Raw genomic sequence first — 19,368 nt, 5'->3', positions numbered from 1 at the left:
TTTGATTACGCTTGAATTTGTTTGTATCTGTCTCATGCATGTTCCCAAAATAAATCAGTTTTAAGTAGGTTTTTGCAGAGTCAATAAATCTAGCATCTACAATGTTTGTAACTGTTTGATTGCACTTGAATTCGTTTGTATCTGTCTCAAACATCCACCCATAATAAATCATTTTTAATTAGGTGTTTGTAAAGTTAATAAATCTAGAATGTATAATGTTTATAACTGTTGGATTGCACGTGAATTCGTTTGTATTTGTCTCAAACATGCATCCAAAGTAAATCAGTTTCAAGTAGATATTTGTAAAGTCAATGAACGAGAACATACTTTGTGTTATCGAGGAACAAGGAAAATTTTGTTGTTTTAAGTGACTCTGACTGCTTTTCATTAAATTGTTATTAAATGCTACGTCCTGTTTCTGTCCAGGGAGAAGTGATTTACGTTCTGAAGCAAGTGGATATGGGTCCAGCTCAGATCTGTAGTTTCGTGATTGGCGACGCTTGCGAGGACGCATACAATCCTTTGCACGAGTGGGAAGTGGCCTTCCCGCCTGTAAATAAACCACCAGTTAAACCTCCTATACCACCTCAAGAAGGTGCGCCGACCTTCAAAGTCCTTCATATCTCTGATACGCACTACGATCCTTATTACCAAGAGGGCTCAAATGCGGAATGTGACGAACCATTATGCTGCAGATTGACCAACGGTGCACCCCTGACTCCAGCAGCGGGTGCTGGCCGATGGGGTGACTACAGAAAATGCGACACCCCGAAAAGAACGGTCGAACATATGCTCAAACATATCGCCGACACGCATTCCGTAAGTAACTTCGATTATATTAATTTTTAACTTTGATAAAAGGAACTCTTCACATTGAGTTTTCATTTTCTAATCGATACTTTGTGACTTAGCAGAGAAAAATTAAATTTTTTAATATTTGTCAACCGAATTTAAACAGTTACGCACCTACAACCATGGAGAAATTTTCAAAATCACATTTTTTATTTTTTCACGCGGAATCACTCGTTCCTCGGTTGTATCATTACTGGGACACCGTGTATACTATCACAGATAAGTACAGGAAGGAGGCTAGACTTTCGATTGGTAAAATTAGTCAGATTGGTGGCGCAATTTCTACTAATTTGAAACGCCTTCCGTATGCATCCGTGACAATGAACGACATTACATCGTTCGAACTGATCGATCGAACAATTATATTTTTAGTTGTTCGGTGCGAAACATTCTATAATTTAAATTCTAATTTTTGCCCAGCAAGTAATGGAGTAAAAAGTTATTTATATTTTATTTGATATTTTTATTTTATAGGATCTGCCATTTTATTCGAATTTATCATCCAGCCATGATTTCGTAGTATTTTCGTTGATCAATTTCTATCATTTGGTTACGTCTTATTTAGTGTCAATTTTACGTTATATCAAACTATTTTCATTATTAATTTTATTAGGGACAGTATTTATATTTTATTTTTATTTTAATATCTTATTTTGTACAGTTTTATCAGGGACAGTATCCTTTCAATGCTCAGTGAACAGAAATATATTTACAATAATTTTAATGCATGTTTTATGGAAACAATGGAGATTCTTAAAAAAATAATAAAAAGAAGTTGAATAAAAAGTGGCTTGAAAATTGTTTCTAGTTAAAAATTTTTAATTTGCAATGTAGGATATAGATTACATATTATGGACTGGAGACTTGCCGCCTCACGACGTGTGGAACCAAACGCGCGAAGAAAATTTGAAAATTTTGCACGACACTGTAAATCAGCTGATCGAAACGTTCCCCGGAATACCAATCTTCCCAGCTCTAGGAAACCATGAAACTTCTCCCGTTAATAGGTGCGCTCCTTTCCTTCTCGAGACTTTCTCCGAAAGTTTAACACAATTTTTGCACGGTTTAAAAATTAATAGAAACACCAAACAATGTAACAAAAAATTTTAAACAGTAACGTTAAAAATATTTTGGTAGAAAATTTATATAAATCATTAAGACCTTTTATTTAGAAAATATCTTTTACTTAACGTTTATATTAAGATCTGGATTAGTCAGTCAAGCGAAATCTATAATTTATAATTGACAGTTTTGAATCTTCCGCAAAGAATAGAAATAATATTTTACGCGAATTTAAAAATTGCTCGTTTCTTTCGTAATTTTATATTTGTTCGTTCTAGCTTTCCACCGCCGTTTGTGCCAAAGGAAAATGATATATCTTGGTTGTACGATGCTCTTGACAAGCATTGGAGACGCTGGTTGCCAGCAGGCGTCTCGCGAACCGTTCGCAGAGGCGCCTTTTATTCGGTCCTGGTTCGTCCAGGTTTCAGAATTATTTCCATAAACATGAATTATTGCAATAACAAAAACTGGTGGCTGTTAATCAATAGCACAGACCCAGTAAGCGAATTACAGTGGCTCATATACGAGTTGCACGGGGCTGAAATGAGTGGTGAGAAGGTTCACATCATTGGGCACATTCCGCCTGGTCATTCGGACTGTTTGAAGGTGTGGTCTCGAAATTATTATCACATCATCAACCGGTTAGTGAATTTACATTAATTTTCACGAAATCATAATCGACCTAGTACATAATATACAGGGTGTTCGGCCACCCCTGAGAAAAATTTTAATGAGAGATTTTAGAGGCCAAAATGAGACGAAAATCAAGAATACTAATTTCTTAATTGAAGCTTCGTTAAAAAGATATTAATGTTTAAAGTTCCGTCTGTAGAGCGGCGATCTGCGTGCATGCGATAGTGGTTCTCACTCAGCATGAGAAACTTTACTTACTGACATCTCGACAGCATTGCAGTTTTGTGAGTGAGAATCACTATCACGCGTACGCAGCTGTTCGCAGATTGCCGTTCTACAGGCGGAACTTTAAACGTTAATAACTTTTTAATGAAGCCTTGATCAACAAATTGGTATTCTTGATTTTCGTCTTATTTTGGCCTCTAGAATCTCCCGTTAAAATTTTTCCCAGGGGTGAAAACATTTTTTGTTTTCATAAGTGTAACGGTACAACTGAAAAATGCAAATTTTTCTTTTTAAACGGAATTGTATTTTTTTTTACTTGTATCAGTTCTTTGGAACATTCTACATAAAAGAGTTTTAGAGTAAAATATTTGAAAAATCAATAGTTTGTGAGATATAGCAATTTTAATACTTGCAAACGTAATGATCGACAAGATTCCTTCAATTACTGATAGTTTATAACCATAGAAAATTAAAATTCTTTGTTCTAAACATTGTATTTTAATAGTTTTTTTTACACAGAATTTGAAAGGAGTAGAAAAGAGTATATGACTCCATTCAAGAAGAAAAGTGCATTTACATTTCGAGGTGTATCGTTGCACTTCTGAAGAAAATGAAGTTGTGGAAAAGTAGAAATTATTGTACTATTTAACTTTTTACTTTACAGTTTTTTCCTATCTTTCACGAAATTCGAAGTATAACCTATCGCAATTGTATCAATTTCATTTGTTCAACTATTAATATCGTTAATAATAGTTAATGAAGAAAGAATTAGTATACATTGAGTTTCGAACGAATACGCGTTTAATCTATTTCAGTGCTCTGTAAAGTACGTTTTAAAATAATTAACATTTTCTAATTGAGAAGTGAAAATGAAGAGGTTTTTAAATAAGAAAGTATTAATACGGTCGAGAAACAGTATAATAAGATTAGAAATCGGTATTTCTAAGACAGATATTAAATTTGTGAAAGACATTTTAGAATATACAAGAAACATACAAAAGTTTACACACGGAAACTGTTTTTTGAAAATAGAGATTAAAAATATTGTTCTTACACGCTGACTGTTTTTCAGTTAATTTTATTAAACGTACAGTATTTTCAGAATTTAGTTCGTTATATTTTCCAAATACAATAGTTTTAATATCCTGAAAATGTTTTACGTGGAAAAAGTTTTGATAGATTTTTTGAAAGTTAGAGAACAGTTTTAAAATTTTAATATTAAAATTAAAGTCTGAATAAAATTTAGAAAAAATACTTTAATCCCAGGTACGAATCAACGATCACGGCACAGTTTTTCGGACACACTCACAATGACGAATTCGAGCTCTTTTATGATATTTCTGATCTTGGAAGAGCTGTTAGTATAGCTTACGTTGGTCCATCAGTTACACCTTACAATGATCTTAATCCAGGATATAGAATATATTATGTGGATGGCGATCATCCTAAAACTACTAGAGTAAGTTGCACTAACGTTTGTCAACTGCAACTGACAAATACAAAATAATATTTCAACATAAAATCGATAATGTCTTGCTAACTGTCGCGGCTCGATCTCAAGCCTGTGACAATTAACGAGACATGTTACACAACAATTTAATATACTGCACAAAATATGTGTCTATTTGTTATATGAAAAATATTTCTTCATTTTATTAATCAAAGTACTTAAATTTTTTTCAAAACTAATAAACAATTACTCAGACTACAAGAAATGATTTCAGCTTGAATTGGACTAGAAATTTCTTAAACACAGTTAGATATTACTTTATTTTTCGTACTAGAAGCCGCTTTTGAAATGCAAAATGATTCTCCAACGAATCTCGTAACAATTACACACGACACGCAAGTATAGAGGAAAGTTAATCATCGTCAGAAATTATGTTTCGGGAATTAATTAAAAATATTTTGCTTCAGTTAGTCGTGGACCATGAAAGCTGGGTTATGAACCTGAAAGAAGCGAATCTGTACGATTACCCTATCTGGCACAAAATGTATAGTGCTCGACAAGCATACCAAATGTCATCTCTCTTGCCAAAAGATTGGGATTCCCTAATAGACAAAATGAGTAACGAACAGTCGCTTTTTGATCTTTACTATAAGTAAGTAACTTTATAAATTTCGATTTTATTCGTATCTTTAGTCTGATAGATCGTTTCGAACATTCAAGTTATAAAAAATTCTTTTATTCAATATACAGAGTGTTCAGCCACCTCTGAGAAAAATTTTAATGCGAGATACTAGAGGCTAAAATGAAACGAAAATCAAGAGTACCAATTTCTTAATTGAAGCTTCGTTAAAAAGATATTAATGTTTAAAGTTCCGCCTGTAGAACGGCGATCTGCGTGCAGGAGATAGTGGTTCTCACTCGGCATGAGAAACTCTACTCACTGACGTATCGACAGCATTGCAGTTTTCTGAGTGAGAACAGTTATCACGCGTACGCAGCTGTTCGAAGATTGCCGTTCTACAGGCGGAACTTTAAATGTTAATAACTTTTTAACGAAGCCTCGATCAACAAATTGGTATTCTTGATTTTCGTCTTATTTTGGCCTCTAGAATCTCCCATTAAAATTGTTCCCAGGGGTGGCCGAACACCCTGTATAGTTTAAGACTCACTGAAGATGATTACATATGTTAAGTTATTAAATACTAACGTCTTAAAAATCTGGGATCTCTTTTAATATTTCAAAATGTTTGCAACTTCAAAATAAATTAAAATGTAGCTTTTATTCGTGAATATAACATAGATTTTTAATTCGTTGTAAAATAAATCTATGCAAATACCTTCGATAATTAGATCGAGACTTTTAAAAGTATCTGTAACTTGCTAATTGTGGTTTCGTTATCGGTGTGTCGATGCTATTTTAATTGATATTTCAGACACTACTACAAGAATTCACCCGTAAGACCGCAGTGCAACGACGAGTGTAAAAAAAGGTTGCTCTGTGATTTGCGTAGCGGTAGAAGCCATGATCGCAGAGAACTATGCCAGAGCCTCGAGTCCAGAATAGATAACGAAACAAGAACAGGGTGGCGAGTTTGGATTTACAACGGACTAGCTTTGTCGTACGTACATGATTGGTGGCTTGAAACTTACTCTTCCAGTAACGATCGTAACATAATCGAACCGTAACTTATAGATAATTCTATCCTGCAAATATTGTACCTTACAAACACTTCTACGCAAATTTTTAACAAGAACACCGCCGCCTTCTTTGGTGCAGGCAATTCTCCCACACATCACGCTTACTACTTGCTTCTTATAATTTTAAAAACAGCAACATTTTAACGAATATTTCGTACATGCATCTAAAATTTCATCTCAATTCAAATGCTATTTAAATTTGTTATTCTATATTATTTTAATCTGTTTTTGTAATTGTTACAGTAAACTCGTGTACTTAATAAATATATGCACTTACTTTATGCACGTATAAATTTTATCGATGAACCGTTGACATAATATATTATTTAATAATGTTTAGTGCAAGTTTATAAGTAAATAAAATAATTATTTTTATTTTTTATCATTCGTTATTGTGCTCGTCTTAACGTCTTTAAATGAATTAAACAAATGTAAATAATGTAATTTCTAATTCTTTTAATCCATAATTGACTATTAGAGTTGTCAACAAAAAATTACAATCATCCGCTGATAAGTTAAATTCGTTCGATTTAATTTTTAACGTGCACTTGTAATAAATATTAATAAAAAAAAGGACCATTCCCTAAACTAACGTACAAATAACAGTAATTTAGTATACGCTTTCATCGATGAAATTGATACGTGTACAAATTTTCCAGCATGTATTTATTATGATTTATCTTTTTACTGCAACATATTTTCAGTTACGTCGAATACGGTATTACAAATAATCTTTTACGTAGACTGTTTAATTATAATTTTTTTTATATTACTATTGATGTTATATAATTAATATATTTAATTCATTATAGATAATGCTGTAAAATGAAAATATATAGCTATTTTATAATAAACCTAACAGGTGAAAGTTATTATTTTACTAACCTATTCGCAGCCATTTTTTTTCATTGTTTGCTTATATTACTGTAAGGATTCTATGAAAATTAATTAATTATGAAATACATTTACAGGCAATAATATTACGTACTAATGACCATTAAATACTTAAACTTCTGTTCATTAATTTAGTTTTATTAGTCAGCGTCGCATTTGCTTAAATTTCTTTCATCATGCATTTCCTTTAATTGAAAATGTCAATTGTGTTTAATCTGTGCATGTAAAATGCCACTTATATGGAATTATTATATGTAATGTAAGATTCGTGCACTTTTATGTTTCAGGGGTAAATTCTTTCAAAACAAATAGCATCGTAATTTTTCGGCACAAAATCGTTTTGTAGCATTAGTACGTTGTGTTTTTGTTATAAGTATTAACCCTTTTAATACCCTTCAATTCTGTTATACAGAAAATATGTAATTTAAAAAAAGAAACAATTATTTTCTAGGTATTGAAAGGTTTAACATATTTTAAAACTCACATAAATGTAAATATTATCGATAAGGGAAGAATACTATTAAGGAGATGGATATTATTAAGAAATGCCTATGTATATAAAATAGCAAAACTGTAAATATTCTTTTATAATAAAATAGAAATTTTTTAATATTTGTATATTCACTGGATCTGTTATGCTTGTGCACATATTAATACTTTTATTTTTTTCAGTGGTGCAGGACTTATTGATTTAACATGGTTTCTCTAAGTTCACAGTATGCTGGTAATATTTAATGCACATATGTATAAAAATTATCTAATATATTGCTTAAAATAATTAGAAATTCACCCTCTTAATTTAATTTCTTTACATTACACAGACTACCGAGAAAAAAAATACCAAAATACCTTTCTGAAGTTAGTTTTTTAAAACTTTCAGTTGTTATTTTTTCAAACAGAATAATATTTTAAATTAATGTCTAAGTTATCGATTCTAGGATTTTGAATTTGGATACATTTACACATATTTAACGCGTCAGAATATATAGAATGAGCAATAAATCGAAATTTAATCCTTGAACTATTAATTTGTTTTAAATATATTATAATATATTTCTGTAAAATATATGAAAACAAAATTAGTTGCAGAAAAGTGTTTCAGAAGGTTCGAGCTGTTCCAAACACAACACACAGTACATTTCCCCAATATCGCGATGATTTATTAATTATAGAAAGTAATTATTATTTATTTTTTTTTACAGAATGTCCATTTTCATGGCAATTCCACGATTCGCGTACAATTTACCTAAATATGTGCTAGGTCTAGGATAAATGAAGATATCATTGAACAAATCGGTGTAATTCGTAACGTTAAATTAGTAAACATTTAAAAACACTGACAGTGTTGTTTCGGTGCTCAGAAGTTACAGCAACATATAATAACAATCACGAGCATATACAGTATAAAATAGTATGGTTGCACGACCGTGTGCATCTTTCAGGTGCACGTTTAGTCGAATTTGTATTCGACCAAGGAACAAGATTTTGTACTATAGAATTTTATTCTATAGAAAGCATTTAATTATATTTGAAATGTCTTTCTTAATTGTGATCGGTTAAATATGGTACAAAACCTCTTAGTTTGGTAAAAAGGTTTCTTCGCAAATATTTGTTTATTATTTACTCTTTAGACACGATGCCTCACGTCTGAAAATCCAAATGCACCTGCCTGGAAGATTTTTGTATAAGTTACATTTGTGCCCATTTACTTTCATTTATTTATTTCACTTGCATCGAGTTTATGCTGCAGCTACATTTGATCAAACAGAATTTAAACTTTTCAGATAAATAATTACTTTTAAAATACACTCATTGTGTATTCATTTTATGCAAAGAATTCGAACGGTGATTTTATACAGATTGCTTTACAACAAAATTCTTAAAATAAATGTAAACTGGTGACACAGAAATGAAGCAAAATTGCTATGACGCAGAAGATTCAATATAGTATTTTGCATACAATTTTAAGTACATAGTACATGCTGAGTTTATATAGGTAAATACAGTAGTTATTCTTTTCAAAATTAAAAATAAATGATGAAAAATTATATTTGATCGTTATTATGTATAATTATTTCAATATACTTAGTGTCTCAGATGCATATATGCGTATGTACTTAGCCCAGTTTGCATAGAAACATAGCAATGTTAAGATCTTGTTTATAATCCATACGTTTCCATAGCATCTCTATTGAATAATAAAAAGTACTGTAATTGTTGATGTTATTTGTTATCTAGATCGTCGTTTAATAAACAAAATATTGCTGACAGGTTTTTAAAGCTTTCATAGCAAAAGAATTAGTTTCTTTCTATGCATATGTTGTCTGTACGAGAAATATTTTTACATATAATTTCGCTTCCTTAAATATGAATGATCAAGAAATATAATTCCAAATTTAACGTTAGCACGAAGCAGAATTTTTTTACATTATGAATCTCCTCAGGCTGTAAACTATAAGAATTTTATTCGAGTTAATATTAACTTAACGTGTGATAGTGTTTTACAGCAATACACATGACAATAAGAACTGAACTTTCTGTATTAGTATTTATAAATGCGTATTATTCGCGACACAATCATACTCATACCCCTCAGATCTCCTTCTAGATTATTCTTTCAGCCCCCAACTGTAGACACGACAGTGTAATTATGGCAGTTGCAGATGATTTTTCGAAACATAGTACTTCAAAATCATGAAATTTCTGTAACTTAATAATTTGTGTATCAGTGTTCTACAAAATTTAATTTTACTCGACGCAAATTATTTAAAAAATCTACGAAGAAATTTAACATTAAACGCATAGAAATTTGTTTATTTTATAGTGTTTGCATGCGAATGTAACAGAGTGAATCCAAATTCGTAAAATATAAATAGTTTGTACACTTAGTCATTTTCTAAATGACGAAATTTTTTAAAAATAGTATTGTAGGAATCCAAGAGATTATACGAATATATTATTTATAATGTTTATATTCCCACGTGATATATTCGACATTCCATATCACAGTTTCAATAATACGTTTATACGAATAATAGTGTATTTAACTGAAATATGAGGTGTCATGCGCTGATAAGTCGATCAAAATGTAACGAATTGTAAAATTTAAACAAATATTTTGTTATTTTGTAAGAGATACCTATAGCTCGACCATTTACAGAGTCCCTGTGAAATTGATTCGAGTGTGGTGGTGGGTGAGAATTGCAATTTCGTTAATTCTATACAAAATTTCTACGATTTATTTAAAGCGTAACATCATAAGTTAATATTTTCAAATCTTCATCGTTTGTAGATAACGAAAAATTAATTTCTGCGAAGAGTTTCGTAGATTCTTCAAAATTTAAACATTTAATATTTTAAAAAATCTTCGAGAAAGCTGAAATTAATTTTTCATCGCCACCTTCAGAATTTTTAAATAACAAAAAAAAATTGTTTAATCTATGGTGGTATTTGACATTAAAGTAATGTATAAAATTGTCAGGGAATTGTAAAGGGAAAACAGACTAAATGAAGCTTGATGAGAGAAAGTGCTGGACCACCTTTCTCCCATCGAAGGGGATCTTTTCTAAGTTGTCGAGCTATACATGTCACCTAATTAGAATGTCTAACAATAATCACCAAACGACGACGAGTAACAACTGTAATTAAGATTTAAGAGCAAACGAGCAATGAAAAGAAAGAGAATATATGGAAGAATTTTTTGATGATTCTGTTATACAGTGTCCTAGGATTAAACTACCAATATATTTTATAAATAGGAATAAAAAATGATCCTACAAACGTGGTCGAATAAATGCTTTATTAAATAAGTTATTTGATATTTATGATTTAATACTGTTGTTGTAACTCTTTAATAAAGCGATTAGTTGACTATGTTCATAGGTTTCGTTTTTATTTCTAATGATAAAAATTTGATATTGATCATCGATCAACGAGAATTGATAATCATACGTGGCGCCCTAGTGGAGATTAGAAATGCCCAAATAATTATCAATTTTCACTAGTTGTGTCATTTAATATCACAGTTTATTCAAACGTTTCTAAATAATCTCGTGTTTAAAGAACAAATTTAGAAGACCCACGACGAAGTATAAAATTGCATTTACTTTACTTTGCCCCCTTCCCCAGTTAATTTTTATAATTAATTATCGACGCCACCGGAAACTCGCGGGCAAGAAAGTAATCAGTTTGTATTTTACGAATAATACATAGTTACGTTTTACGTCTTTAGTTGTCTCCCGAGTTCCTCTGCGTTAAAAGTACATAGTTAAAAGTTGGATGCGTTACGAGTTCAATTGCGTTGCTTGAGTCATAGAGGATGCGAGTAATTATGTCGATCGTGTATGTGAGACTGTTGAATGATTATTATGAGAATAATATAATACTATGTTTATTGTTTTACTTTTGTTCTACAATTTCTTACGTCAGTACCTTGTCTATAGATCTATTATTAACCTTAATTATAAATTACAAACTATCTATCCTCACCTTATTCCCTTTTGTCATTCGTTGTAGCATTTTGTTTAACTTCCATTCCCATTGTTTCTATTTCTCATTCTTATACGAATTTTGAACTTTAATGATAACATATCATTTAGAAATATAATTATTTTAAATACCATCATCGTGTAAGGGGAGAAAGACATTTCCACGTTTGCTAACTTTACCGATTTCAATAGTTCATTTGACCCGTTGTTTTTTTTACCAGGTTGTACTTAGGTGAAGGGACAACTACTCTAATCGTGTAGTCTGCATTCATTCGTTAAAATTCATAATTTTGTGTTAATTTGAACCTAATTTAAATTTATTCAATCGTTTATCTGTTTTATCTTTGTATCATCATGTACGTTTTATTGTTTTCTAGCTAGGTGTGGTATCGAACAAGGGAGATGTCTTATAGTATGTTTAAATGTTTACTTTATTCATTTTTTATTGTTCATTGAATTTGTATGATTCTTTAGCTAGACGTAACATCGAAGGAAGAGAAGGCTTAACTGATATTTCATGGAACAATCATTGTCAGTAACATTTTTTAATGGAATTGTTCTAATGAAATTGTCAGTTTTTAATGAAATTATTCTAAATTAAATTATCTGAATAATTTACTTGCTGGTTATAATATTTTAATAGTCTAATAACACGTACTGATATTATTGAAACTTTACACCGGTGCAGTTTCGAAAATACTCATGTCCTTTGCATAACTGAATCATCGTTAGAAGCGGCAAAGCTTTCTCTTTGAAATGGTTTTTGGTTTATGTCTGACTTTCCATTTTGGAGATATCGTAATCTAAATAAAGGAGTCATTTATTAAATTCTACTATTTCTTTCTTCGTCTTTCAAGTCGAACCTCCCTCTCGCGCGTGAGTCATGACAATCGTGACTTAGTGACGTAGTATTTATTATTTACTACGGTCACGCATGGTCAATGACCTCGCGACGTAAACAATGAAAAGTAAACAAACGCTCGAATGATTATATCGACTTGTATGAATCTTTCCGTAGAACGTTAAACAAATTGATTTAAAATGAAAAACGAATTTTTAAGAAAAATCGACAGGAAGTAGGTGCAAAAATTTTACGGCGGAAAAAAAATTTTAAATCGTTCTAAAAAAATTATTTTTAGTTGCAAGGGTCAATTACAACCATTTTTAGTCAATAGACATTCTCTTGAAATCCTACCCACCTTCGAGAAAGAAATTTGAGTAGGTGTGAAATTTTTCAACAAAATTAAAAAATTTCAAATCGTTTGGGAAAAATTATTTTTGGTTGAGGGGGTCAATTACAATTATTTTTTGTGAAAACACATACCCCCGAAATCCTACGCACTTTCGAGACAAAAATTCTTAGGAGAACATATCCAAAGATGTTAGGATCCCTCATCAAAGGAGGGTGGTTAGGGTGAGAATAGGGTGGGTCTCATAAAACTTAGCATTGTTTAATATTCCAACGCAATAGTTTAAACAATTCTTAACAATATGTGGTATATGAATAATGAAAGGACCCATCAGTATGCATAAATAATAATTTTTCGTAAAATAATATGTCCACCGGACGAGTTAAGATGGCTGTCACACGCTGTGCTCTCCCCACTCCTCCGTCACTACATTAGCGGCTCATGTGGAGACATGTATGTCTCATCAGAATTAAGTCGCTGTTCAAAATTAGGAACAGCCGTCTAAGACACCGGAAGAGTTCAGCTGAAGCAGCTAAACCTGCTGCTTTGTAATTGTTGGATGCTACCCTGGAAAGTAAACGCGAAAAAATAATTGCAACACTAAAAACAATCACGTAAATTATTTGCAACTGTAACTAGGCAAAGAAACGCGAATAATTCATACTACGCAAAGTTGATAACAAACCGCTATCAAAATTCTTATTCGCAACACTACTCTGAAAGAAAACGCGAAAAATATTCATCGTTTGCAGCTCTAACTGTTATCATGATATACTGATCTTAGTCGCAACGCTATCCTGGAAGCAAACGCGATAATATTCATATACCGCGACACTAATAAAATCGCGTATTAAATAATGCGCAACGCTAATTTTACTAATGCGTACAGCCGTTCCAGGCTGCTTCGTGATGCTGGAGAAGGTACCATCTGAAAAACTACAAGTACTACAACTACAGGCGACAACAGTGACATAATAGGAACATGGAATAACTCTCCATCCTCATCCGAAGATGAAGGTGAAGAACCATTTGTTGCAGCCCACTCTTGCGACAGTTTGTCAGGGCCTCTTCGACTCTCGAAAGAGTCTCTTCTTTCTTCGGCGGTCCTGCCAAAGCCTGAAACTTAAATCTACGCTCGAGATTCCGTGCAACGCACAGTCCTCCAACGATTCTACGAATCGTTATCGGACCAGGTGTGGAGAAACTCGAACGGGACGAGCGTTTCGGGGATCCTACCGCGAACGATCGCGACCGCGAAGAGCGACTGTAAAGCCGCGCGATTCCAAGAACCGAAAGTAAAATCGAAACAAACGGTACAATCCGTTTGGATCGGCTAACGTTTCGATTCTCCAAATCGAACTACAGGTACAGGACCTGTGGCTGTCCTGCCCTGACCCTACCTACTTATATCTAACACACATGCCAGAAAGTAAGTTACCTACCTACCTAACCCTATATTTAAAAAATTGCAAAACTCATTCTCGCAAACATACGCTCCACGGTTCTCACACATAATATCCGGGCGCAAAAGCCTACACTAGAGAGGACGCCCCGGGGTTCCTCCGACACCCGAACATACCACACAACATTCACCCTCTAATGTTTACGTACCAATACCTGAAATCAACCGACAAAGACTAGCGATCATTGCGTATTTCAAGTAACTTTCAAATAATAGAAGCTTTGATAAAATGATTTTCTGCATTCTACCGTTTCAAATCAAGAAATTAATTTATGTTATTGTCTTTGAACATGCAAAATGTATGAGCAAGATGAAATAGAATTTTATTTGTAAATTATATTAAAGTTTTAAAACGACGCAATTCCACAGCCTAACCACACACACACACACACACACACATATGTGAAATTGCGTCGCGCACGATACACTAACTCAATGTCAGTCGCACATAGATATTATTAGGAATTTTTAGAAACTAAGTCATCGTGCTCGTTGCCTTCGCTCATGCAAGTAGCACCTGGGCACTTGGGTGAGTTTAGGCAATGAACGCGGAAAGGTATCCTGAAAATCCTCAATTAGAAAAAATGGTTACTGTAAATACTAGCGCATAACGAAATAGTATTTATATATTCTTTCTTATTTTATTTCTTTTACTGGACTTTATATTTCTGATAAATAAAGAGTAAAATTTTAATATACAATAATAATGAAAAATATTATTAGCAAAGCAAATTATTCTGATTAAAATTGAATTTTCTAAGACGAATGGCTTTACAATAAAATAATTTACTTTGAAAATGAAAGGAAAAATTATTGAAGCAAACTGATGAAAATATTTAACCCTTGAGCAATTCTGTTGTCAAAGCGTATTTTTTAAAGATGAAAGTAATACATAATGCATGTTACTTTGACTCAAGAATTTACCCATCGCGAAACGTCTTTTTGTACATGAATTGCAACATCAAACTTTTGAATAAGAAAAGACTTTAATGCCTTCGATAATAAGTCATCAACTTATATTTTCATATGAAGCACGAACAATATAAAAAACAATCGATATTACAAGTCAAAGAATTTATTTTTATGTTCTGTCAAATTTTGCGTTATATTAAAAATCGCGGAGCACAAAAAGACCCTAGCCTGATCTATAAAATAAAACATTATGCATATGTTCCTATTCACGGGTATAAAAAATACCCGTGGTCACTACTCGCCAAAAATACTACGTATACAACCGGGCACCCGTGTTGTTTCGGACCTTTCGCCCTACAACATGATTGGGGACCGGAGGGACAAAAATCACATGCAACTCACCAATCGTTGACTACGACGACAATGATGCTGCCCAGTGAAATACATCAGCCCAAGTTATCTGCATGGTCCTGCTGGTTTCCAGGATGTAAGGATGAAATCCATAGTCTGTAAAACGCAAGAAAACAATCATAATCTACTGTACAAATTATAGGTATGTATCTAATAAATTAATATAAAAGATACTACGTTCAAAACTAATTACAGGTTTTTGATCATTTAAAAAATTTTAAATCGTTGGCAAAATTTGAAAATACTATTTTTTTCTGAAGGTGCAGAGAATAAAATAGGATGATACTTACGATTTTTATTCGTAGACTTTCACTTAAGATACATATATTTCTGTTTGGTGATACAGTGATTCTAACACCGGCGTCGAGTAATTTTAATTTTTACAAGAAAGATGAAAAAAGAATATTAAAAAAATGATAAACTAACGCGACCGAAAATCAAAGTCGGCGAACAAGAGGCTCTACTATCGCGATTTCGAAAGCAAAGAGCCACGACGCTCTGGAAAAAATATAAAAATGCGCAATATACACTGACTCGACCTTTACGTGTGCCTAAAGTATAAACGAAACTCTACTCGAAGCAACTGTGCTTCGAAAAACAATCAACTAATCTATGCAACAAACACTGATTCTACCGACCGCATTGCGCGCGGTTACTAAAATTTCTGAAAAAAATGCTGAAATAAGAAATAAGAAATAATTAAGTAATCACTCAGACATGTCTATTTATAGATTTAGTATTAAATTTGACCGATAAAAACACAAAAATATGTAAACATCTATAGGTAAAAACTCACTTGTTGTAACGAAGTTGAGTTCCGCAATATTCCATTTTCAATTCCTTCCATTTGCAATTTCCAAACATGGCGTCGATTGCATGCCGATAGCGTCCCTTCCAGTCGGACTCGACAATCAAAATCTGTAACAGCAATAAAACACATATTACGATTCAATGCGTTAAAATAAATGTACCTATAACTTAATTAAACATCGACTCAACCCGAAATATGGTCCGTGAATTGTTAATTATGTTTACGGAGTTCATAATTGACGACGATTATGTATGGGAAGAGCACGTGCGAAACAGATGAAACATTTTTCGCGATTCCGATTGACTTGAACGTCAGAAACGTGTTAATATTAAACGAAAGCATTAACGGATAGTAAAGAAAAGTACTACGAGCGATTTTGAACATTAAGATGACAATAATTAAAAATTACGTACCTCATTAGACGCGAAGCTTGTCACTGCATCTCATCACACGAGTTTCCAGAGGACGAATGACGGACAGGAACGGACGCGTCTCCCTCGGGGGGCAAAGAGTGGGGAGTAGGATGAGATGGTCACGTAGTCCGTCTCGACTCCCGATCGGTATTTCGGAAGAAAAGGTTAAACCTGAACTGAAAAACTGAAAAAAACAAAGTACATAAATGAAATAAATACAAATAGATATCAGACTAACAATTAATTAATGATGTATTGTCTTTATATCCTTGTGACGTCACAATGAATAACAGCCAATCACAGGCGCTGCTTGAACCTCGAATAACGATCTGTTAATCGACGCACAAGTAACTAGATCGATTGAAATGTATTAATTATCACTATTTTAATCAATGCTTTTTATACAAATTTTGTGAATGCAACAACAATAGGCAAATAATATATATTAAATATAGAAAGACATTCATTTTTCACGATGTTTTTTCTTTGCGTCATAGGACTCTGTCTTCCACTAAATACTGCTGTATTCTATTACTTGTCTGTACCTATTTATTGTGTATTCTCCATTATTTTGTAAAAATAATTTTATTATTACCGTTGCTAGCATTCGTTAGCCTGAGTCAGTCATCTGATACGTTTGTTGTTTTTTCAACGCTCGGTTGGATTCTGTTTATATTCGCGAACGCCGGCCTCTCGACTTCACCTTGCAGCTGGGTTACAAATTCCTTGTCCGTGCGACACGAAAAAAAAGTTGCTTTACACATCTCCACTATGCATTGTCTGTGCCCTTAATCCGTGTGTTACGAAAAAATGTTCGTCTGGGATATCTATTCCTCACTTCGTTTATGTCGGTACTACCAACTTCTTACCATAAATCAAGCCCAATGATATCGACAGAGAATCAAGATAGATTTTTATGTAAATCTAGTGATAACTGAAATAAATAATTTTCGAAAATATACTATACACAAAAGGAACATTTATATGAGAAACTGATTACAATTTAGATTAAAAGTTAATATTTACATGATATATGTTTCTATAGTTATAATTAATATATTTCAATCGATCTAGTTACTTGTGCGTCGATTAACAGATCGATATTCGATGTTCAAGCAGCGCCTGTGATTGGCTGTTATTCATTGTGACGTCACAAGGATATAAAGACAGTAAATCATTAATTAATTGTTTGTCTGATATCTATTTGTATTTATTTTATGTATTTACTTTGTTTATTTTCAGATATTCGAGATATAAGGCTTAACCAAGTGGCGTGACCACCTCACCCCGCTCTCCACCCATTGCCCACGCGAGAGATGTGACTGTTCCTGTCCGTCATTTGTCTTCTGGAAACTCGTGTGATAAGATGCAGTGACAGGCTCCGCGTCTAATGAGGTACGTAATTTTTAATTATTGTCATCTTAATGTTCAAATTCGCTCATAGTACTTTCCTTTACTGTCTGTTAGTGCTTTTATTCAATATTAACACGTTCTGACGTTCGAGTCAATCGGAATCGCGAAAAATGTTTGATCTGTTTCGCACGTGCTGTTCCCATACATAATCGTCGTCAATTATGAAGTCTGTAAACATAATTAACAATTCACGGACCATATTTCGGTGTCGAGTCGATGTTTAATTAAGTTATAGATACATTTATTTTAACGCATTGAATCGTAATATGTGTTTTATTGCTGTTACAGATCTTGATCGTCGAGTCCGACTGGAAGGGATGCTATTGGCATGCAATCGATGCCATGTTTGGCAATGACAAATGGAAGGAATTGAAATTGAAATATTGCGGAAATTAACTTCATTACAAGTGAGTTTGTATCCATACAGGGTGTTCGGCCACCCTTGAGAAAAATTTTAATAATGGATTCTAGAGGCTAAAATAAGACGAAAATCAAGAATACCAATTTGTTGATGAAGGTTTCGTTAAAAAGTTATTAACATTTAAAGTTCCGTCCATACTGAATTTTTTTCTCGAAAATGCGCAACATTTCGAGGGTATGTCTATTCACCAAAAATGATTGTAATTGACTCCCGCAACCAAAAATAATTTTTCCAGAACGATTTGAAATTTTTGAATTTAATTGTTAATAACTTTTTAACGAAGCCTCCATTAACAAATTGGTATTCTTGATTTTCGTCTTATTTTGGCCCCTAGAATCCCCCATAACAATTTTTCCCAGGGGTGGCCGAACACCCTGTATATGTTTACATATTTTTGTGTTTTTATCGGTCAAATTTAATACTAAATCTATAAATAGACATGTCTGAGTGATTACTTAATTATTTCTTATTTCTTATTTCAGTATTTTTTTCAGCAATTTTAGTGACCGCGCGCAATGCGGTCGGTAGAATCAGTGTTTGTTGCATAGATTAGTTGATTGTTTTTCGAAGCACAGTCGCTTCGAGTAAAGTTTCGTTTATACTTTAGGCATACGCGAAGGTCGAGTCAGTGTATATTGCGCATTTTTATATTTTTTCCAGAGCGTCGTGGCTCTTTGCTTCCGAAATCGCGATAGTAGAGCCTCTTGTTCGCCGACTTTGATTTTCGGTCGCGTTAGTTTATCATTTTTTTAATATTCTTTTTTCATCTTTCCTGTAAAAATTAAAATTACTCGACGCCGGTGTTAGAATCACTGTATCACCAAACAGAAATATATGTATCTTAAGTGAAAGTCTACGAATAAAAATCGTAAGTATCATCCTATTTTATTCTCTGCACCTTCAGAAAAAAATAGTATTTTCAAATTTTGCCAACGATTTAAAATTTTTTAAATGATCAAAAACCTGTAATTAGTTTTGAACGTAGTATCTTTTATATTAATTTATTAGATACATACCTATAATTTGTACAGTAG

General features: G+C 32.7%; 1 protein-coding gene and 1 long non-coding RNA gene across 8 annotated transcripts in view; one reads left to right on the top strand and one right to left on the bottom strand.

Annotated features, from left to right (window-relative positions):
- The window catches only part of LOC143348719 (sphingomyelin phosphodiesterase), a 39,237-nt gene extending 30,395 nt beyond the window's left edge, over positions 1–8,842 (top strand). Inside the window, exons 5-14 of one of the 7 annotated variants that reach the window (XR_013080818.1) lie at positions 427–819; positions 1,687–1,859; positions 2,193–2,555; positions 4,039–4,231; positions 4,690–4,874; positions 5,656–5,841; positions 7,102–7,165; positions 7,266–7,387; positions 7,487–7,538; positions 8,017–8,059. Coding sequence is in view for 5 of the 7 variants with exons in the window: in XM_076779313.1 (XP_076635428.1) it covers positions 427–819; positions 1,687–1,859; positions 2,193–2,555; positions 4,039–4,231; positions 4,690–4,874; positions 5,656–5,841; positions 8,017–8,086 (1,563 nt within the window). In the remaining 2 variants the exon portion in view is untranslated. Of the gene's footprint in view, positions 1–426; positions 820–1,686; positions 1,860–2,192; positions 2,556–4,038; positions 4,232–4,689; positions 4,875–5,655; positions 6,443–7,101; positions 7,427–7,486; positions 7,539–8,016 lie in introns of those variants that run through there. The other 6 variants (XR_013080817.1, XM_076779313.1, XM_076779304.1 and 3 more) reach the window with 6 other exon arrangements.
- A 4,082-nt stretch (positions 8,843–12,924) lies between these two features.
- On the bottom strand, positions 12,925–16,537 carry LOC143348997 (uncharacterized). Its single transcript, XR_013080856.1, has 5 exons — positions 16,501–16,537; positions 16,073–16,194; positions 15,567–15,952; positions 15,268–15,372; positions 12,925–13,058 (listed from the first exon to the last, which is right to left on the bottom strand). It is a non-coding gene; the product is annotated as an uncharacterized LOC143348997 (long non-coding RNA).
- Positions 16,538–19,368: the final 2,831 nt, after the last annotated feature.

This window comes from Colletes latitarsis, chromosome 2 (genome assembly GCF_051014445.1).
Source record: "Colletes latitarsis isolate SP2378_abdomen chromosome 2, iyColLati1, whole genome shotgun sequence".
Lineage (NCBI taxonomy): Eukaryota > Metazoa > Arthropoda > Insecta > Hymenoptera > Colletidae > Colletes > Colletes latitarsis.
Note: the sequence above shows the minus strand (reverse complement) of the source record. Positions and strands in the feature narration are given on the sequence as shown.